Source organism: Armigeres subalbatus, chromosome 3, assembly GCF_024139115.2.
Source record: "Armigeres subalbatus isolate Guangzhou_Male chromosome 3, GZ_Asu_2, whole genome shotgun sequence".
NCBI classification, from domain to species: Eukaryota; Metazoa; Arthropoda; class Insecta; order Diptera; family Culicidae; genus Armigeres; species Armigeres subalbatus.
Genome location: NC_085141.1, coordinates 351,237,240 through 351,260,764, shown reverse-complemented (window position 1 = coordinate 351,260,764; position 23,525 = coordinate 351,237,240). Strand labels below are relative to the sequence as shown.

At 39.7% G+C, this 23,525-nt stretch overlaps 2 protein-coding genes across 2 annotated transcripts in view; one reads left to right on the top strand and one right to left on the bottom strand.

Moving 5' to 3' along the window:
- Positions 1–23,525, top strand: part of LOC134226061 (whirlin) — a 596,096-nt gene that overhangs the window by 403,917 nt on the left and 168,654 nt on the right. The gene's annotated exons all lie outside the window — the stretch shown is intronic.
- On the bottom strand, positions 2,921–5,027 carry LOC134223183 (pickpocket protein 28-like). The gene is made up of 2 exons (XM_062702329.1): positions 3,470–5,027; positions 2,921–3,406 (listed from the first exon to the last, which is right to left on the bottom strand). Exons 1-2 carry the CDS (start codon positions 4,834–4,836, stop codon positions 3,121–3,123), a joined length of 1,653 nt encoding a protein of 550 aa, XP_062558313.1. The 5' UTR covers positions 4,837–5,027; the 3' UTR covers positions 2,921–3,120.

Below are 23,525 nucleotides of genomic sequence, written 5' to 3'. Positions count from 1 at the left end.
TCTGCGCTCCACGCCACCTGCCGGATTGGAAGCGAACACCATCTTTGCAGGGTTGCTATCCGGCATTCTTGCAACATGTCCTGTTCATCGTACCCTTCCGGCTCTAGCTACCTTCTGGATCGTGGGTTCGCCGTAGAGATGGGCGAGCTCGTGGTTCATTCTTCGCCACCACACACCGTCTTCTTGCACATCGCCAAAGATGGTCCTAAGCACCCGTCTCTCGAATACTCCAAGTGCTTGCAAGTCCTACTCAAGCATTGTCCATGTTTCATGTCCGTAGTGGACAACCGGCCTTATTAGCGTCTTGTACATGACACATTTGGTGCGGTGGCGACCGCAGTTTCTTCTGGAGCCCGTAGTAGGCCCGACTTCCACAGGTGATGCGCCTTCGTATTTCACGACTAACATTATTATCAGCCGTTAGCAAGGATCCAAGGTAGACGAATTTCTCGACCACCTCGAAGGTATCCCCGTCTATCGTAACACTGCTTCCCAGGCGGGCCCTGTCGCGCTCGGTTCCGCCCACAAGCATGTACTTTGTCTTCGACGCATTCACCACCAGTCCAACTTTTGTTGCTTCACGTTTCAGGCGGGTGTACAGTTCTGCCACCTTTGCAAATGTTCGGCTGACAATGTCCATGTCATCCGCGAAACAAATAAATTGACTGGATCTGTTGAAAAACACCATCCACCGTTGCTTTGATCAGTCTGGTAAGCTTCCCAGGGAAGCTGTTCTCGTCCATAATTTTCCATAGCTCTACGCGGTCTATACTGTCGTATGGCGCCTTAAAATCAACGAACAGATGGTGCGTTTGGACCTGGTATTCACGGCATTTTTGAAGGATTTGCCGTACAGTAAAGATCTGGTCCGTTGTCGAGCGGACGTCAACGAAGCCGGCTTGATAACTTCCCACAAACTCGTTCACTAATGGTGACAGACGACGGAAGATGATCTGGGATATCACTTTGTAGGCGGCATTAAGGATGGTGATCGCTCGAAAGTTCTCACACTCCAGTTTGTCGCCTTTCTTGTAGATGGGGCATATAACCCCTTCCTTCCACTCCTCCGGTAGCTGTTCGGTTTCCCAGATTCTGACTATCAGTTTGTGCAGGCAAGTGGCTAGCTTTTCCGGGCCCATCTTGATGAGCTCAGCTCCGATACTATCCGTACCAGCTGCTTTATTGGTCTTTAGCTGTTGAATGGCATCCTTAACTTCCCTCAAGGTGGGGGCTGGTTGGCTTGCATCGTCCGCTGAACTGACGTAGTCATCTCCTCCGCTGCCTTGACTTTCACTGCCTGTACTCTCAGCGCCATTCAAATGTTCCTCGTAGTGCTGCTTCCACCTTTCGATCACCACACGTTCGTCCGTCATGATGATGATATCCTTATCCCAGCACATCTCGGCTCGCAGCATGAAGCCTTTGCGGGATGCGTTGAGCTTTTGATAGAACTTGCGTTTTGAGAACGGCACAGCTGTTCCATCTCCTCGCACTCCGCTTCTTCCAGGCGGCGTTTCTTCTCCTGAAAAAGGCGGGTCTGCTGTCTCCGCTTCCGTCTATAACATTTCACGTTCTGCCGGGTACCTTGTTGCAGCGCGACCGCCCGCGCAGCGTCCTTCTCCTCCAGAATCTGTCTGCACTCTTCGTCGAACTAATCGTTCCGTCGGCTTTGTCCCACATACCCAACGCTGTTCTAAGCTGCGTCGTTAATGGCTGCTTTAACAGTACCCCAGCAGTCCTCAAGAGGGGCCCCATCGGGCTCACCCTCATCCGGCAACGCTACCTCGAGATGCTGCCCGTATGCAGTGGCGACCTCAGGTTGCTTCAGTCGCTCTAGGTCGTACCGCGGCGGTCGTCGGTACCGAACATTGTTGATGACGGATAGTTTTGGGCGCAGTTTAACCATCACCAGATAGTGGTCAGAGTCGATGTTAGCGCCACGATGTGTCCTGACGTCGATAATGTCGGAGAAGTGCCGTCCATCAATCAGAACGTGGTCGATTTGTGATTCTGTCTGCAGTGGTGATCTCCAGGTGTACCGATACGGAAGGCTGTGTCGGAAGTAGGTGTTGCGAATGGCCATATTCTTGGAGGCGGCGAAATCAATTAGTCGTAGGCCGTTTTCGTTCGTCAGCCGGTGAGCGCTGAACTTTCCAATAGTCGGTCTAAACTCCTCATTTGAGAATAATAAGTGATCAATGTCCTTAGCGAAATTCTTTATTTCGGCGCCCCCCCCTAAGGCTTGGCGCCCTTTGCGAGGGCCAACCCGGCCAACCACACGCTACGGTTCTATGTGAATGCAATAATGTTTTATGGCTATCCGATAGAAGTAGTGCATTTGCCTTTTATTCGACAATTTTCAACCCTTTTGAGTTACTAATCTAATAGGAGAACATGAATAGTTGAACAAATTTGCTTTTCTATAGGTTTCCTCAGAGTTTCGTACACTGACCCCACAATCATGAATCACACACTATTATGAGTCATTTCCATTTAACCAACATGCAAATTGGAGTGACTAATTATTGTTACAAAGTGACCCATATATGTGGGATCAGTGTACATGAAATTAGTATTATTAATTAAGGAGCTGCCAGTAGTTCTTATTCTAGTATTTCTAGTTCAAACCATGGTACAAATCGAAGTTATGTAATTCTTAAGTTTTTTCAATGAAACTAAGCAGGAATATGTGAACTTAGGATATTTTTAGAAAGATTGTCAACTTTTCTTTCATATAAACTAGAGTTCACAGTTCTAACATGTCTCCATACATGAAATAAATGAACCTTGTTTTGATGGCTCATCTGATACCTGCCATTTGGCTCAGTAGTTGATTGGATGCCCTAGTAAGAGGGCAAACGCAAATTTGCTACGTGATTTTTCTTTTCTAAACTATTATTTCAGACGATATAAGAACCTATTTGAATGAGTAATAGACGACTAGAAGATTTATTTGAATGAAGCTTATAATAAAAACAACGCGATTTACAAATACTTACATCTTATAGTAATCAGTAATAGTAATCAATCAATTCAGAGCAATCACATTGTTCGGTAACAATCAAATTTGAAATCCTATCATCCCTTCTGCACGATTATATCACGATAAAGCACATACCCCTAATCCCCTTTTACCGACATCGACAGCAGACTTATTCCCGGCACATCATCAAACTTCAGCTTCTTCGCGTCCATTTCTTCGTGCCTCTGCTTCCTCCAGAGCGAAAAGGGCCGCACCGTGCAGAAATAGCACAGCTCCACCAAACTCAACAGACTAACCCCCATGCATAGACCCAGCAATCCGCCGCAGTTCGCCAGAAAATCAGTCAACCCATACAGCTCGCTTCGCTTCGAAGTCATGAACTGTGCCTCCTTGAAGTAGATTCCCAGCCGAGCCACGTGCAGTCTGAAACCCGAGAGTTAGAAACATGTGACTTCTTTGTTTTCCACAGTCTAAGACCATACTTACCCAGTCATGTTATCCAGCGGAATTTTGATTGCCTGAGTCCACTTCAACCAATCGAAATCGGTCTGCGTGATTTCTGCATCGTACTGGATGGAAGTACACGCCGGTAGACAGTTACATTCGGCTCGAAAGTTAGTCTGCTGGTCCTGGTGATTGACGACGTCCATCTCTAGAAGATCGTTTTCCGCCATTAACATGCAATGAATTTGGTTAGTTTCGCACACCGCGGTTCCGTTGGAGTACATCATTGAAAATTTTACACAACCGCAACGTTGCAGAGTATAATTTGTTAGACATTCGAGCTCACAGTTGTCCTGTGTGTAGATCTTGAAAAACTGCAAATATCGTTCGTTGTTGAAGAAGCACTGGCGGCGTTCGGGAGTGTAGCTGCGAAGACTTTCAGTAGTTGTTACCATTTGGGGCTTTACGGCGATGGTAACTTCCTGATCCATGGGAACGTGGACAAACTTTCGGGAAACTTGCGGATATTCTGCGGAAGTGTGCAGCAGAACTTTGAAGGCCTGAACAGGTCCGCGGCAGAGATAATCAAGGTCCTCGTTGCTCGACAGGAGCAGCAGTGACAGTCCTGCTGAGTAGCCGGGTCCGAGAGTTCGGTATGGGTATGAGTTAAGTGTTGCTTCCTGAGAGTATCCGTGTTCAAGTGACCACTGCGGAGCTTCATGTTTACCAGATAAGTATTTGTCGACTGTTTGAATGGAATTAGTGCGAAGTAATTCCGACGCGGAAAGAAGATTGAAGCTGGCACATACCCCCTCCTCGGTCATAGTGTAGCTGAATATGTCACGACAGAATTTCACCACGCTACGCATCACGCAGAATTCTATCATATTGTACATTGGTAGTGACATTTCTTGGACTATTGAGGCGTAGCTTTGATTACTAGTTTTATTGGGTAGAGCTTCGCTATCATACAGTACGATAGCGTAGAACGTTCTTTCGCAAAGCTGCATCATCGTCAGCAAATAGTCGGTTTTGTTGAAACCATCCATCTCTTCGGAATCCATTGATGTGAAATCGTTGTAATCTTTGGAAAAGTTCATCATTCCACTCTTAACCTTGGTCTGAGGACAAATAGTAACAGCTGGAAACGGAATCTGCCACACCGGAGTGGACTTCTCGTTGAAGCTCACAATGACAGGAGTTTGCTCCCACTTTTGATACGTTTTCAGGATCAGCATAGCACAGCTTCCCACCGACAGGACAAACACCACCACCCACCAAAACTTCTCACAAATTGACCTTTCTCGGCACCCGAAATAGCGCACTCCGTGTACCGAACTGTTGCTGCAATACTCCAGGAACAAATCCTTCGCCCCGGCCGACATCGACTGCACTTTCGAGCGTTCCATTTCTCTCGACGGTCCGATCGTTTCTGACGTCGGTCATCGGTAGCGAATTGCTCCCGTTTCACGATTCCAGAATTACACATTCCGCGCCGTGGCCCGATGAATATGCAACAGGTTGCGTAGAATGGGTGGAAAACCTCCACCTTTTGACGGGCCGACACGGGAATGGCGTGAAACACGAACTTCCGGGACGGCTGGCAGCCACAGCAACAACGTCCCGTGAGAAACGAATCCATCTCGAGTCAACCGGCATGGTGACGGAGATCGGGGCTGCGAATGGGACAAGGTCAGTTCCGCCACAGTCCAAGCGGAAGAAGTTATGCAAATGAATGTGTTTGTTCTCAATTAAAAGTACATTTCCACCACGGGGAGCTGGGCGAGGGTTGTTTTCTGGATTTATTTACAACTCATGAGGGAGTAACAGGATTGAGGTGGAAACGTAAAAGGAATGCTGGAAGGCGTATTTTCTCTTCCAGGTTCATCGTGATATTATGTGAATGGTTGAAATGGCAACACATCACGCTCCAGTTGCGGATTGGAAAGGTAATTAATGCAGAAGGATATGCGTTTCTGTCACGATTACAACTAACGAATGTTTACGCATTTGTGTGACGTCAAGGAACGCTACAATAGATTTAGCTGATATCAAAAATGGAGTACAACTTCTTCAAGTAAAAAAAAAAATCAAAATTCAGATCTGGTGCTGTATCATAAAGACGCCGATTTCAGAATGAAGTGGTTCCGAGTGGTTTCGAAGTTATTATCGAACTGGACTATGATCGAATGTGAATTTAGGAAGTATTGCATTTGAATCTGATTTTGATTGGGAATAAACTGGATTTCAATTGGATTTGGATTGGATTTGGATTGGATTTGGATTGGATTTGGATTGGATTTGGATTTGATTTGGATTGGATTTGGATTGGATTTGGATTGGATTTGGATTGGATTTGGATTGGTTTGGAATAGATTTGGATTGGTTTGGATTGATTTGGATTGGTTTGGATTGGTTTGGATTGGTTTGGATTGATTTGGATTGGTTTGATTGGTTTGGATTGGTTTGGATTGGTTTGGATTGGTTTGGATTGATTTGGGTTGGATTTGTATTGGTCTGGTTTGTTTTGGATGGATTTGGATTGGATTTGGATTGGATTTGGATTGGATTTGGATTGGATTTGGATTGGATTTGGATTGGATTTGGATTGGATTTGGATTGGATTTGGATTGGATTTGGATTGGATTTGGATTTGATTTGGATTGGATTTGGATTGGATTTGGATTGGATTTGTATTTGGATTTGGATTGGATTTGGATTGGATTTGGATTGGAGCTACTACGACGATGGATGGAAAAACCTGCCGTGTCCCTATGTTATTTTCTAAAATAATTTTCTAAAACTATTTTCTAAAATTATTTTCCTTAAATTCAAAATAAATCGACAAATCTGCTCTTCAATATTTCTGTGAGTTAATCACCAAGCAAACGGTAATCGGATACGAATGATCGCTGGTCGCGCGCTGGTTGCCTCCTTTTCAGTCCATTGCAGCTTGCACTTCCTCAAACAGAAACACAATCACCCAACACAAAACATCCGAAGAATAATTTTATCCTCGTGCGCGCTCGCTCGGTACAATTTGTTATCCTGCCCGTACTTGCATTCCCCTCTCCCCGCCATGAAGCTGCATTATCCTTCGTTGTTCACCACACGAGGAAACAGGAATAAAATCTCAATGCGTCTCGTTGAGCACCCATTCATGATGCTTCCGAGTCCGAGTGCTGAACGGCACACGGAACGGAAGAGAAATCTCCATTCAATCATCATCAATAGCTTTTCTTCGACCCCGGCCGAGGAGGTCGAAGCTCAATAGCGCAAACAGGCACGACGACGATGATGCAAGGAAACCAGAAATCAAAACTGGCATTCCGGGCCCGTCCCTTGATTCTTTTGGACGTAAGATGCGAATCGGGCACAATCGAGTGGTAACAATATCGCATTATTACGACATTTATGCTTCTTAAACTTTGCACAATGCCCGTGAGGCCTTGGGTCGATGAGCAGCAGGAGGGCAGGAGGCGAACACGAGCCAGATCTTTCGATTCCTGATATGCACCGGGGACGGAGACGACCGGGCTTACAAGGGACTTTGGGTCAACTTATGAAACCGAAGATGCTCAATTTTAGCGTTGTTATGATCGGAGACCGTCTTGGTTGAGAATCTTGATTCGAGAAGGGTCGAGTAAGGACGAAAGATTGATCTTTTCTGATTCCGAATCACGATGACTGGTGAAAGCGCGCGCGCGCACACGATTGCGCACATGATCCACATAAGGGAAGGCGAGATAAGGAAATTTTTCACTCATGATGGTATCGCAGAAGTTTGTGTGATTCTACGGTTGACAGGTTCAAGTTATGAGCGCCGCCACTATGAGATAACTGCCCTTCTAGGCTAATGTGACCAGATATGTTTTGTGTCAGCGCGGGACAAAAAAAAATGAGATCCTTTATATTCAAAAATTTGCTCAAGGCAAAACCTTATTTTTTCTTAAGCTAATTCCTTACACAGTTCACTTTTCTAGCTTTCAACTTTTGCGTTTTATGCAATTTTCATAAGATGCAATACGAATCTTGAACGGTTGTCTGGGCTATCATGGGAATTGACTTGCGCTTGATTTGTATCGCAAATGAGATTTGAGCATTTAAGTTTTTATCACACTAAAACCGACAGATGATTTATTATAATTTTTGTAAAAGAGGCAAATTCAATTTGGTAGCTCTCAACGAACAAAACTGCAATTATCCAATCCAATTGAAAACATTTTTGTTTTTGTGAATTTGAATCGTATCAGATATAAAATGTAATTTGAATACTATTTTATGGGACAAAGATAAACAATAATATGTATTATATTTCAAAACTTGCTTAAAAATCTAGATAGTGTGTATCACTAGGGCAGTTAAAATTTCAAAAATGTTCGAAAATTCCAACTCCCATATGTCTATTAGCATCATTTTGATAATATAGGAGTCCTGGAAAAATTTCAGGCAATTCGGTGGCCATTTAGGGGTGGCGCGAAGTCAATTTATGTTTATATGGAAATTTGTATGGGAAAAATTTAAAATTTATTGAAGTCTCCCTACAACTGTCTAATTGTGATGAATTCAAATAAACATCCCCAACCTCCCTTTTTGGAATCTATATAAATGAGACCTCCGGATAACACATTAGTTATGAGTGGATTGAACGGTTCTATTGACAGTGTGAATATGAGATAAATGGCTAAAATGGTGTAATTAGCCTCAACGTAGCAGTGGAAATATAAATCAAAATTAATGAGTTATCCACTGGTTGAGCTCAAATAGATGCCAAAAATTGAGGTTGGGGATGTTTATTTGAATTCATCACGATTTAAGAGTTGTACACACTTAATTTTTTTTACCGGGATCTCAGCAAAATGTTGAACTTTTACCGAGAATCGCACAGCCGTGCCCCAGCAAATAATTTGCGGAAAATCAGCTAAAAAACGCTATTTTTGCCGGAATATCAGTTTTTTGCCGAGCTGCAGAAATAAAAACTGAGTGTGTAGGGGGATTTGAAAAAATAAGTTTTTCCCATACAAATTACCATATAGCATAGCATAGCATAGCATATCTGACCGCACACTATCCTGGGTTGGCTGTCGATAGGGACGTTAGATGCGCCAGAAAAACAGCCTGGGGCTTGGCATGTTTTACATTCAACGATCCCTTTCAGCACTGGCCAGGTCCTTACGATCAGTGGGGATTTGGGTGGGAAGTGTTGATTAGATACCTACTTAAGAAGATGCGGAGAACTCGCGCGACCTTCATAGGTATCTGGAGTTGGAGTTTGGATGGGTTAATAAGGGATGCTTTTCATGGCGAAAAAAGCGTGGATATTATATTTTTATTGGTATTGATATTGTAAATGGTGATGTTTTGTTCTTAAATGAAATATGAAAAAATAGATTTTGGCAAAACAATTGCATTGATTTTGCAATTTCTGAAGCATATTTCTGAAATAATTAATTGTAGTAATATTAGACTTTGTAATGTGATGCTGCTTCAGAATCTTCGTCAGCACCCAATGTTTCTGAAAGTAATTTAAGAAAATGTATGGAAATATTAGGAATAAGTATAGAAGAAGAAAAAAACGTTGAAATGTATGCAAATCAAAAGAGAGCAAATTGATTCTTGGTGTGAAACAAACTTCACCAGCGACACGTGTTTCAGCTGAAAAAGGGAAATATAAATATTTAGACCAAAAAGTTAAGCGAGAAATCCACATAAAACCAACATGGCAAACACCGTTTCAATCTGAAAAATGGAATATAGATTTTAATTATGTTATTATATTATTTATTATATAGCTTGCGGTGTCTCTGTTTCGAGAGTCCTATTTCCTTGGAATCAGCGTACCTCATACGTGGGCAAGGTGTGTTCCGATGTGCTGTAGTCCAATGCTTGATCCACTCAGTACTCGTGCTATACAGTATCAGTTTTTATGATATATTATATATTATGATATAAGCATTTTCATAGCTATAGTTTAATATGTTAGTTGGTGCTCATACTTCTATGAATTTGTTATCTAGATGCCTGTCTATGTGATCTCAAGAGCTTAATTCCCATCTAGGACAGAAGAGACAACAACACGAATTTTTAATGCCTACCTAAATAGCAGCAAGGTTGTTGATGTGATTCATACTTTTCCATTTGTACGAACCTATGTATTTGGTCCTCATACTGTTTGACTAAAATCTATTTATTATGTGGTCACTTAGTTTCTGTCCGACGAATGTGCTTAGACAAATGTATTGTATTATGGTTGCATTTAAAATAAATTAAATAAATATATAGCCTTTAAAGTACTATACACTAATAACGTAACACCTTACGGGGGAAGTTGGGGTTTTGCCTAATTATTGTGTCGCCCCTTAGATGATTCCAAGAGCCAGGCAACTATAAGAGAAAGTTGAAAACATGTGAGATTATTTGAAGAAATTATTATCTACATAGCAATATATCAAGTGGTAAATTATTAAATCATCAATAGTTATATGGGTTTTGATATATTGAAATATTAAAGAATATAATAAATAGATGTTATTGTATGTTGATATCAAACATATTATTTTTTTGTTATTTGAAATTTTGTATATTAATGTGTCATTTGTTTCGGTGTGAATTTGTGTTTACCACACTATCTCGTAACCTTACCTTACTCGATGGTATTTGTAGCTGTTCAACTGCATGGGAATATGTATCGACTTACTTTGCCTCATAATGTACGAGAAAATATTTGCAAATGAGCATACAAATTATATAAAAACCTATGGAATATGTATTCAGTTTATTCAGATCCACAACTATTTGCGCACGATAATGGAGCTCGGTTGATATTCGTTTGATGTCATGAGTCTTGTTACACGTCTTAGACGGTTTTTCCGTATGCAAAACGCGAATGATTTACTGTCAATTCGTGAATAAAAACATTGAAGAAAACATTGAAGAAAAAATAACGGTGGCAGCCCCAAAAAGTACGCACAAAACTGCTGACCCAAGGAACTAGACTTTACGAGTAAAGTCTAACTCATTGCTGCCACCACCAAAATCTGAAACTTGACTCATTGAAAATTATAATTTAGGAAATGCGCCAATATACAGCTGCGAACGGTTGCATATTGCACCTGAACCATACTGCAACCGAACCCCGTAATATAGGAGCATCCAGAAACATTAAGCAATTTTGCCCTAGAAACTTCAGAACAAAAATTTAATGAATGAATCGCCTGCCCCGAGCGCGCCTACAGCGGCACACCAGGAGCCAACTCTCCGAAATCAGCATGGCGAAAGGCATCCAAGGTTCGACCCCTCAAAACTAAACACCCCAATCGGAAAAATATTTGGTAAGCGCAGTAGCGGACACCATTCCTCATAATCGGCACCAAATAGTTCTTCATGAAAAGTTCCCTATCTTGAGAAAATCCGCGCTAGATGTCCCCCGCCACACAAACCTCCGGCAGCCAACCCACGCCGGCTATCCGCGCATACACTATAGCGCCTAGATGTAGAAGCGGCAGGTAGAAAATCAGCCACTGCCAATAATTCATTATTGGCAGTGGCTGATTTTCTGCCCGTCGCTGTCACATCCAGGCGCTATAGTATATGCACAAAATAGCCAGCATGAGTCAACCACCAGAAATCCGTAAGGCGAAAGACATCCAACGCGGGTCCCCTCAAAACTAGAAACCTCTCATGAAAAAATATCTGGTACCGATCAGCCACTACGCCTACCAAACATTCTCTCGACAAAGGTGCCCAATTTTGAGAAATCGCACCCCAGATGCCCCTCGCCATACCGACCCCAGGAAATCAACTCCCAGTGCGCCGCTGCAAGCACGCTCAAAGCAGTCGGTTCATTGAACTAGGACTCATCCTTCTGACTACTAACCGCCGCAAACCGAAAATTTGACGTGAATGCAAACAAATGTATCAAAGTAAACACAAAACCTACATGATGAAAACATCAATACACCTGGTGGTTGGAATCAGAAGTACGAACTTTTGAAAAACTTTTAACGAATATGACAAAAAGCTTTTAACGAAACGTTTACACATAGTCTGCAGCGTTACAAGAAAAAAAATAACTCAGTCATGAAAAATACAAATAATAATAAAAAGATCATTCCAGTTTGTACGTAAATAAATAAATATTTTTTAATTGGAGAAATTAAAAGCATTGCATGCAAGATGTAGATTTAATTGTTAATAATAATAGTTATAATAATCAATATGGAACATCCTCACCGGTATTATGTTAATCCGTTTTAATATTCGGCCACTACTGAGCTTTTTCGTTAAATTCAAACTGGAAGCTTCTACACTTCAAGAGAAACACTCTTCGTTGTATTGAGGTTGATATTTTTTTTATGCATGTATCGTCACTTTTCTTTTCAGAATTTCTTCTCAATAGTCGGTTTTTCTTTCGTAATTCACTTTTTCACCAAATATATTTAACACAAGGAAGCAAGATCGACATAAATCTATAATATTTTCCACTTTTTACACCAACTAATTATAAATTTTATTGCCATCGCGTGATACAAACACCCGTTGGCAAGAAGTGCTGCCAGACCACCGTTTTTCCCATACAAATTACCATATAAACATAAAATGACTTCGCGCCACCCCTAAATGGCCACCAAATTGCCTAAAATTTTGCCAGGACTCCTATATTATCAAAATGATGCTAATAGACATATGGGAGTTGGAATTTTCGAACATTTTTGAAATGTGAACTGCCCTAGTGTATCACCCATTGATTATGCGATCGAAAATATAATTAGTTTAGAATTATGAAGAGTCTATTCTGGTAGAACACGACTTCATTACGATAGACTGAAGCGTTAATATTGCGTATTATTTCTACGTATCTGCTTTTAAACCAAAATATGAGTTCAGTGCGTGTTGTCTCTTGTTTCGGACGGTAGAACGATCGTGCGATTCGCCGAAATTTTTGTGTTTTGCATAGCGCGGCCGAGTTTTTCCGAGTTTTTGGTTCTGATTTTAATGTTCGGTGAATAAGTGTGCGGTTGAACGTGTTTTGTATATAATGCGAAACATTTGTAAATTTCAGGTTACTTTGTCCTCCTTTGGACGGTTCGTAAGTAAATTGATGAATATATTTTAATATTTTTTTTCAGCATATACTGTTATTGACAAACGCTCTATATTGTCGAATAGAGCTCCCTATTATTCACCTTACCCACTAACACAAATTTTCCTTCCCGAGACATCTATGAAGGTAGTATGGGTTCCCTGCATCTTCACTAGTAGATGTTGAACTAACATTCCTTCTCTTCCTTCCGTGATTGTAAGGACGTGGCCAGGTATACAACTGCTACTGTATAGGAAAAGGTACTAATCCCAAGTACCTATTTGCGACAATATACAGTAGATTGCTCAATTGAGCATTGTATACTCCATTGCACAGTGACGTCACGCACGACTTTTGACAGGTACTGGTCCTGTTGTTTACAGACGACTTTATTTTAATTTTGAGATTCTTCTATGATTCTTTGGATTTTCTGATCGATAATTACCTAAACTTATCGATAATTACCAATATTTGAATGCGGAATGTACAGAATGTCTTCAACATCGTGCAATATGCAGATTTAATTTGAATAAAAAAAATTCTAAGTCCGAAACGTAAACAACAGGACCAGTACCTGTCAAAATAGTGAGGTTAGGTTTGCCGCGCGCAATGACCTATAGCCACCCACGATTTGTACAATCACATATGCTATGCTATGCTATCAGCTTTTAAACCAAAATATAGGCTTACAAAACGCATGCCACCATTACAAATACTAAATGTTCTAAAAAATAAAAAAAATAATAAGCTCAATAAGCACATTCTTTACTGACTCACCGCTTTTTAAAAAGAGGGACATAATCTTGAAATAAGTGAAATGCGGGACATTTCGCGGGACACTTTTCAGCGCGGGACAACTAGTGGAAAGGCGGGACGTCTGGTCACTTTATTCTAGGCATAATTCCTCCATGTTATTATTTTGGAACCGTACCTATTATCTTCAAAACTTTGTTTTTCCAGTGGTTGATAAGGCAACCTGACACATTTTCGTTCTAAGCGACATAACCACTTCAAGACATGCCAATCATAGTACCCATTGGCGTAACTAACGAAAAATTCTAGGGGGGCTAATTTTTGACGTAGGATTACGTCCTTTGCGAAGATAGGGAGGTAATTTTGCATAATCAAATTTGAGACCTTCACGAAAAATAACGATTTTTGAGATTTTGGTATCAATTCTTAGGCGTCGATTGCGGTCTCGGGATATCAGTGGCGGTACTGAACTTTTATTTTTAGCGTCTTAGCGGAAAATCATCGAGCGGCCGTCAGTATCAGAATCACAAACGCTCGTCGGAGAGCAACGCTGCAGAAACGTTGGCGTCAGTAGCAGTCAAGTGATTTTTTCTTTCAAAATTCAGATTTTATTTCTGTTTGTAATTGGAAAGGAAAATTATTGTAAACAAATCGGTTTTTCTCAGATACATTAGTAGAGGTTGAGCCGAGACGAACATACTTCAAAGTGCAAATCATAATCGCTTGGCGACGCTGCAGAAGTTTTTTCTCCATGGATGGCAAATCATCTGACGTTGATGTCAGAGTAGACAAAAGAAATTTTATTTCAAAATTCTGGTTTTGCCTGTGATTGGAAAGGCGCATTGTCGGTTCGTCTCAGAACCATCATTTCACAGGAGGTTGAGTGTGAGTGATGAATTTTCTGTCGTCAGATTCCAGAAAAACTTTATGCGATTAGAATAACATATGAGCTTACCCAACAAGCATTGGAGGCTGATAAAGAGCTTATTTCGCCACAATTTGGCTTGTTCAGCTAAAAAACTAGCTTATTCAACTTAAATTGTGTGTTGGGTAGTAAGACGCCTGTGGAGTTTTATCCATCCGAAAGAATTCCAATTTCTTTCTCATCTAAATTTTTGTTACCTCTTCTTGAAAACTCAAGATTTTGCCTTTCTGAAATAGCAGAAAAATCCCCCAAATTACCATTCAAAGCTACAGAAAGAAATGCTTTCAAAATATCTGGATCGATACAGACATATGATACGTAGTATTTGGCTCTCAATTTTTCAGAAGAATTCTTTTGATAATTCTTTCAGAAAGGCCATGCATCTTTAAGAACTATGAACACGCTAGGTTTAATTAAATATACTCGCAAAACTCTGTTTTAAAATATATAAAGATTAAATACTTGCTGAGAAAACCAATTTTAAATCAGGATTTTTTAGAAACTAGCTTTATGTACCCGGCCTTGCTCGGAATTGCCAGTTTGGTTTTCAGTTTTTTATAATCAGAAAAAGATTAAACCAATTGGTCAACAGAGTAATTGTGTTAATTTATTGATACTTCGTCATTTGACTAAGGCTTTTGGAAGCATTGACTGATCTAGAAAAAGGGATCGTTGGTTTGAATAGGCTTATTCCTGGCAAACGTCATTTGCTAAAGAAGGAAAAACATCCACCGATGCTTTATTCCGGGCAAACGCCAATTTTTAAAGAAGGGATCACACTCACCATTGCCTTATTCCGGGCAAATGCCTACTTTTAAAAAAGCAATCACATCCACCATCCAGAAGGAAACACATTAATTATTGCTTTTCACTGGGCAAACCATGATTCCGATGAAGGGTAACAATAATCATTGCTCTATACCCAGCAAATGCATGCTTTCTATGAAAGATTTTTCTGATGCTGTTCATAATTATCCCAAATGCCCTTCATGTCAAATGACCTTAAGCCAAATATTGTTATGTTAATGGCCTGCTTCATTCAGGGATATGTCATTTTCAGGGAAGTTGAAGTTGAAGTCATTTTTGGGGAAATGTTATTAACGGGAAAATGTTATTGTCGAGGATTTGCTATTTTTAAGGAATTCGGGAAATTTGTTTTCGGAGCATTGTACAATGTGAAAGAACCTCGAATGAACTAAATAAGAGGGATTTTAAATTAAGACGTTTTCTGAACAATACCTAACCCCAACAACCTCCTGCATTCCAAAAGTTTCTCCCAGCCTCTATATAATAGTTTTGGGCAGAGAATATGTTTTTACAAAATTGGTTTGAATTGACCCATGCGGTAAAAAGGTGTACTAAACTGTTCGTTTAATAAATATACCATCTCTCTCATTCAGCTATGACACTCCTATCCAGTCTGATATAGTCTTCCTTAAACAGAGAATATGGATTCTAAATTTAGTGGACATCGGTAAATGGGTTCAAAAGTTATGCTGAATTGATCGATAGCTAAACAATACTCCTCTCTCACACCATCCCCTTTTAAAATTACCTACCCACATCCACTTAAGTTGTTTCCTTAGGACATACAATATTTGATACAAATTTAGTTCAAATCGGTCATTGGGTTCAAGACTTACATTTAGTTGATCGATTGCTGAACAATACCCCTCCCTCCATACCCTCCCTTTTTCAAAGAGCATCCCTAATCACGCTATCGTCGTCTCCTTAATATGAAGATGCGTTCCAATTTTGGTTGAAAACGGCCAATGGGTTCAAAAGTTACACTGAGTTGATCAATAACTGAGCAATACCCCTCCCCCCACACCCTCCCCCTTTCTCCAAAAAGCATTCATAATCCCCCTATCATCGTCTCCTCAAGATAAAGAATGTGTGTTCAAAATTTGGTTGAAATCGGCCAAGGGGTTCAAAAGGTACACTGAGTTGATCAAAAACTTAGCAATACCCTCCCTCACACCATCCCCTTTTCCAAAGAGCATCCCTAACCCCCTCTATCATCGTTTCCTTAAGATAAAGAATGTGTGTTCCAAATTTGGTTGAAATCGGCCAAGGGGTTCAGAGGCTACACTGAGATGACTAATAACTAAGCAATATCCCTCCCCGCACATCCTCCCCCTTTTTCAAAGAACATGCTTAGCCACCCTCCACTGTCGTCTCCTTAAGACAAAGAATGTGTGTTCCAAATTTGGTAGAAATCGACCAAGGGGTTCAAAAGGTACACTGAGTTGATCAATAACTTAGCAATACAACTCCCCCCACACCCTCCCCCTTTTCCAAAAAGCATCCATAACCCCCTATTGTCGTCTCCTTAAGATAAAGAATGTGTGTTCCAAATTTGGTTGAAATCGGCCAAGGGGTTCAGAGGCTACACTGAGTTGATTAATAACTAAGCAATACCCCTCCCCGCACATCCTCCCCCTTTTCCAAAGAACATGCTTAGCCCCCCTCCATTGTCGTCTCCTTAAGATAAAGAATGTGTGTTCCAAATTTGGTTGAAATCGGCCAAGGGGTTCAGAGGCTACACTGAGATAATTAATAACTAAGCAATACCCCTATCCGCACATCCTCCCCCTTTTCCAAAGAGCATGCTTAGCCCCCCTCCATTGTCGTCTCCTTAAGATAAAGAATGTGTGTTCCAAATTTGGTTGAAATCGGCCAAGGGGTTCAGAGGCTACACTGAGATAATTAATAACTAAGCAATACCCCTCCCCGCACATCCTCCCCCTTTTCCAAAGAGCATGCTTAGCCCCCCTCCATTGTCGTCTCCTTAAGATAAAGAATGTGTGTTCCAAATTTGGTTGAAATCGGCCAAGGGGTTTAGAAGTTACACTGAGTTGATCGATAACTAAGCAATACCCCTCCCCCCACACCCTCCCCCTTTTCCAAAGAGCATCCCTAACCCCCCTATCGTCGTCTCCTTAAGATAAAGTATGTGTGTTCCAAATTTGGTTGAAATCGGTCAATGGGTTCAGAAGTTATGCTGGAACATACATACAAACATACATACAAACATACAAACATTGAGTTTTATATATATATATATATATATATATATATATATATATATATATATATATATATATATATATATATATATATATATAGAAAAGATATATAGAAGATATGCCAATAAGCAAAGCATCCAAAGCATTAAACAGTTTGTCCAACATTTTATGTTGTGTCAATATTAAGACCATACAGACAGTTCAGTATGCCACTAGAACTTTCTTTATCCAACCAAATTTTAGAAATTGTATTTGTTTTCATGGTCTGTTGCTTCCATTTTTTATTCAATCAGCATTGTATCAGCATGGAACCACTGTTCCTACTCCAATTTCCTAAAGTAATGATATATGGCGCTGTAGAATCAAGGGAGCGTACTATTTTTCGTGTTTAACATTCCTATCGTAAGATACAACAATTGTTCGAAGTTCGAAAATGTGTTCAAATAGATTCAATGTTTCGTAGAGGCAGTTACGCCTATATATGATCGGAGAGCTAGATTAGTACAATATTCATGCAAAGTGGCAAACATTCTAGGGTGGGCTAATTTAGTTCTAGGTGGGGCTATACCCCCCCCCCCCCCCCTAGCCCCCCTGTAGTTACGCCAATGGGGTCATTACCGAAATCAAACACCCATCGGGGAAGATATACGTGGAAACCACCAAACAAGACGTGTTTTGATGATTGTACGACAATTCCCCGAATGCAATTTCCCCGAATGCAATTTCCTGAATAACAATTCCCCGAATAACAATTCCCTGAATGCAACATTTCCGAATGTAACAATTCCCCGAAAGTAGCAATTCCCCGAATGCTTCTCTTTTCATTTTGAATGCAGCACAAAGCGATGGGTAGCAGCGGTGGTGGCGAGCAAAGGCGTAGAAAGTTGAAGAACAGCCCAGGTTTCAGATAGGGGAATGACGACTTTGGCAGGTTTTGTTCTATTATTGGCAGGGGGTTTTTTATGACTGACTAGGCTCAAATTTGGCCTAAACATTCTTTGCATATCATTGAGATATCATCATCAAGAATATTGAGGCCAAATTTCATGAAATTCGGTCGACAAAAACCCCCCTGCCAATAATAGAACAAAACCTGCTAAAGCTGTCTTTCCCCCTATGTAGAATGTAGAGCCATTAACCTTCTGTCTGTGCTCAAAAAAACTTACGTTGTCTGTGCTCTGGGGTCAAATTGACCCCAAATTGAAATTGTTATAACTTTTTTATTGTTTGGCCGATTTTGGATTTTTGGAGCTGTTTCGAAAGATAATTTAATCATCTTTCAGGTCATAACCAAAGATTGACTATTGGTGGGCGGGTACATCGCGGGGAGGGGTTTTACTGAATAAGGGTACAAAAACAGTGATTTTTCATGATTATTTTACTTATATCCGAAAATCCTACCCATTTTGAACTGCACCTTTTTTAAAAAGGTTATGCAAGAAGGCGTGTGCTTTGGCATAAGGTGTTGATAAGTATAGAACTTGGCCGCCAGGTGGCGGCATATTTGAATTAATTATTTTATACTACTCAAGATATTCCGATATATAGAATTCTGCTCAGTGTAAATATCCTTATCGCACAAATTTAAAATTTGTTAAAATGGCGTCTTGATCAAAGGTCGTCTGGTGGGAATTGACTGTCTTGTGACGGAAGCAATAATTGGGAATTTTACAAATAGGCGGCAAATTGGCTGATCTTTGGTTACGCATGTAGACCCAAAGGCCTTAATTTCAGGGTTTTCTTGGATGACCTAAAACATATTCTGTGAACCCATTCTAATATTTGCAGCATCGCTGGAGCAGGTTGAATACAAAGAAAACTTTTGATGAACTCTACCACAACATTCATATTTGCCAAAAATGCAACAAACCAAAATACATCAGATCTCACATGGAACAATATACTCAAATATAACAGCCCACTAGCGCCGCATCATGGAAGAAAAGCTTATTATATTGAGCACCGCTTTGCAGTCCTGGACATCCTGAATAATGTTGCCGAATACAACTTGGGTATAGGTATGAGGGATCTCAAGCTAAAGCAATATTTCAAACATGCAAGAATATTGCAAGTACACTAGCGCCGCCTATTTGTAAATTTCCTAATTATTCATTCCGTCACATGACAGTCCATTCCCACCAGATGAACTTTGTTAAAGACGTCATCTTTACAAATTTCAAATTTGTGCGATAAGAATACATACAATGAGGAAAATTCCATATATCGGAATTACTTGAGTAGTCTAAAATAATGAAAAATTCAAATATACCGCCACCTAGCGACCAAGCTCTAAACTAATCAATGCCTCATGTCAAAGCACACGTACATCACTGTTTATGTACCCTTTTTTACGAAAACCCATTCCCGCGATGTATCCGCCCACCTATAGTCAATCTTTGGTAACGACCTGAAAGATGATTAAATTATCTTTCGAAACAGCCCCAAAAATCCAAAATTGGCCGAACATTAGAAAAGTTATAGCAATTTCAATGTGGGGTCAATTTGACCCCAGAGCACAGACAACGTAAGTTTTTTGAAAAAAGTACACTGTAGCACAGACAAACGGTTAATGATGAAGACAATGCGCTGAAAGAAGGCAATGCTTTCTTAGAATGAAATCATTTGGTCGGTATAAGGCGAAGTGAGAAGATAATCCTTTCTTTAAAGAATAAGTTTGCTCGGTATGATGAACGCATTTGCCCGGTTTTAAGCAAAGGGAAAAGATAATTTCTTCTTAAATGAACGCGTCTGCCCGGTATAAGTGGACGGTAGGAGATAATACCTTCTTTAGGTGATAGCATCGCCCGATATTAGGGAAAAGGAAGTGATAATGTCTTCCTCAAATATATATATTTGCCCGTTGTAAGGCAAAGAGGATAGATAGTCCCTTCTTCAAATGAGCTCGTTTGTCTGAAATAAAGTGAAAAAATGAGACAATGCCTTCTTCAAATGGGGGCGTCTGCCGGTGTAATGCGAATGGAGGAGATAATGTTTTCTTTAAATAAACTCGTCTATCCTGTATAAAGCGTCTCGAAAGAGAACATCTGTCCGCAATAAGGTAAGAAGAGGAGATAATTCGTTCACTAAAAGAGCACGCTTGCCAGGTATAATAAAGGATAGATATGGAGCATTTATATGTTTCAAAACTGCTGATACACCACACTTATCTAAGAAAATGTCAATTTGTTTAATATAACATTCTAAAAACGGTATGCCGCCAAAGGTCATTCTGTTATAATCCATTAAATGTCGTACCGCGTAATGCTATTCTGAGGAAATGGATTCTGCAAAATGCCTTATTTTGAGCTAAGCCTGATTCTGAAGTATGGATCACATCTACCATTTTCTTACTTCGTGAAAATGCCTTCTTTTAAAGAATGGATCATTATATTATTCCGGGCATATAGGGGGAAAGACGGCTTTGGCAGGTTTTGTTCTATTATTGGCAGGGGGGTTTTTGTCGACCAAATTTTATGAAATTTGGCCACAATATTCTTTGATATGCAAAGAATGTTTAGGCCAAATTTGAGCCTAGTCAGTCATAAAAAAAACCCCTGCCAATAATAGAACAAAACCTGCCAAAGCCGTCATTCCCCCTACATGTTAATAAAGAAAGAATAATAACATTCATTATCTGGGGAAACACATACTGAAGAAGGGACACATTTACGATTGCATTATTCCAAGCAGATGCATTCTTTTCAAAGAAGGAATCACATTCACCATTGCCTCATTCCGGGCAAACGCATTATTTTTGTTTAGGATTCAAATCCACCATTACCTTACATTTCTTAAGAAGGTATATACAGGACAGGAATTTAATTTCGAAGATGGAAAAAAATATTTACCAAAACGCTTTCAATTGAAATTGCCGTTTGAGATTTTCTTTTTTTTTTTCAAATACAGCCTTTGTTCGAAAACACTGTACTTTGATATCTTTATAATTTAACACACATATCTTTGAGGATCAAAAACATATAATACTACCAAAGGATATTGAGCTGATAATCTAAAATAAGACACTCTTGAACGTATCTTTGAACGCTGGTTCTATCGGACGCATACAGGTGATTGCGAAGGTGTGTTATAAAGAAGTACTTTAAGATACTTTATTTTCGGGGAAATGTTACATTCGGGGAATTGTTACATTCGGAGAAACTGCAGTCGGGGAATTGTTAAGTTCGGGAAAATTGCATTCGGGGAATTTGTTTTCGGGGAATTGTCGTACAATCGTTTTGATATTACTTGACATTTCTGTTCCACCAAATAATTTTCAAAATATGGTCACAAAATTCTATTTGAGAATAGAAAATCAGAATGATTTTCATGAAAATGAGCTTTTTGAATGGTTCTGTGAAGTAATATTATAAAGTTTTCTATCAATTGGACGGCTGCATGGGAAATTTATTATAAATTTATGGAAATTATAAAATGACATTTCCGTAATTGTCTTGTCTTTGAATCTGATACAAGCATGCATAGAACGGCAATAAATTACCAATTCTATATTATTAAAAACTTCTTTTACGCTATCGTTGTAGACATAATTATTTTAATACAAGTATAGTGGAAATATCTCTCTTGTGCGGTCCCGTTACTGACCTTCATCATCCTCCACCAATTGTCATTGTCACATACGGGAAACATTGTTTTCCTCATGTACAAGTTGAAAAGTTGAAAAGCAATTGAATGGAAGCAATGTACGTAAGGTTTACATAGGGATCCTATCTTGAAAGATATTCAAATGCTTTTCCAGACGATTTAGTATTGTATTTGTATACTTTGTATTTGATAACAATATGGAATATGTTTGTCTATCCACTAACAGTGCTTAAATGTACAAATATTGACATAGTAACGAGAACGGTAGAAGATGACACTTAATTAAATTTCAAACTAAAATAATTCCAGTGGATAGATAATCCTTTGAAGGAATTTTTAGAAAGAAAAGAAAAAAAAACATAAAACATAAACAATTCACAGCATTAATATACAGAAAAAATACAAAAGATGAAGTATTTCAAATCAAATCTTTAATTATTGTTTTATAGTATTGAAATAATTTTACTTTAAATATACTCCTGTTGGCGATAGCTCTTAATTCATTCGTTAGTAAGTTATATATGCGAGGGCCTTTAACAGAAATTCGTTTATGACCTAGAACAGTACATGCTCTTAAACGGACTAGATGATTTGCCTGTCGAGTGTTGTGGATGTGATTATTGAAACTAATTGTTAAACTGTGATGCTTCGTGTTATCGTGTATAATATCATGAATGAATATGCATGTTTGGAGTTCGCATAATCCTATGATCGGTAATACTTTATGAGTACAATTAGAATACAGTTCGATAGTAGGATGCAGGTGAATGACTTTACATTAACATTAGCCCACAGAGTACTGCCTCTTTCTTCTCTACACGTTTAATATGGTCCTTCCAGGAAAGTGTTGAATCAAGAATTATTCCCAATTATTTAACATTGTGAACTCTTTCAATGTTATCAATACCGACTTTAGGACAAGTTTCAGTTTCTACTTGTCTTCTGGGAGAATAAATTATCATAAATTTTGTTTTAGATAGGTGAAACGAAAGTAAATTTATTTCAGAATAATTAGATAAAAGTTCCAAATCGTGTTCATCGTTTGAAATTATAGATGGTGGATTGGCGCCAGTAAAGAATAATGCCGTGTTATCCGCAAATAACCAGGGAATCCCTTTAACGTTTAAACGTACAATGCCATTTATGTATAACGTAATATGTAATATGTAATATGTAATATAATTTTATGGGCCCTCCTTAGCCGTGCGGTAATACGCGCGGCTACAAAGCAAGACCATGCTGAGGGTGGCTGGGTTCGATTCCCGGTGCCTGTCTAGGCAATTTTCGGATTGGAAATTGTCTCGACTTCCCTGAGCATAAAAGTATCATCGTGTTAGCCTCATGCTATACGAATGCAAAATGGTAACTTGGCTTAGGAACCTCGCAGTTAACAACTGTGGAAGTGCTTAATGAACACTAAGCTGCGAGGCGGATTTGTCCCCCAGTGTAATGCCAATAAGAAGAAGAAGAAGAATATAATTTTATTAAAAATAGTAATGGGCCGATATTGCTTCCCTGAGAGATGCCGATGTCAAAAGGAAGTTGTTCACTGCACTGTCACTGTATTGACACAAATTGTTTCCTGTTTTTCCACAATTCCACAAATAACTTTCTGTAAATCGATTCTCGATACCTCTTACACCATAATGTTCTAGCTTGTTCAATAGAATCTTGTGGTTGATTGTATCAAAAGCTTTCTTTAAATCT

Excerpts from the sequence above, each read along its gene's own strand:
- LOC134223183 (XM_062702329.1), bottom strand. The coding sequence starts at position 4,836 with ATGGAACGCTCGAAAGTGCAGTCGATGTCGGCCGGGGCGAAGGATTTG. Across the intron at positions 3,407-3,469 it reads CCGCTGGATAACATGACTGG|ACTGCACGTGGCTCGGCTGG; the intron begins GTAAGTATGGTC and ends CTCGGGTTTCAG.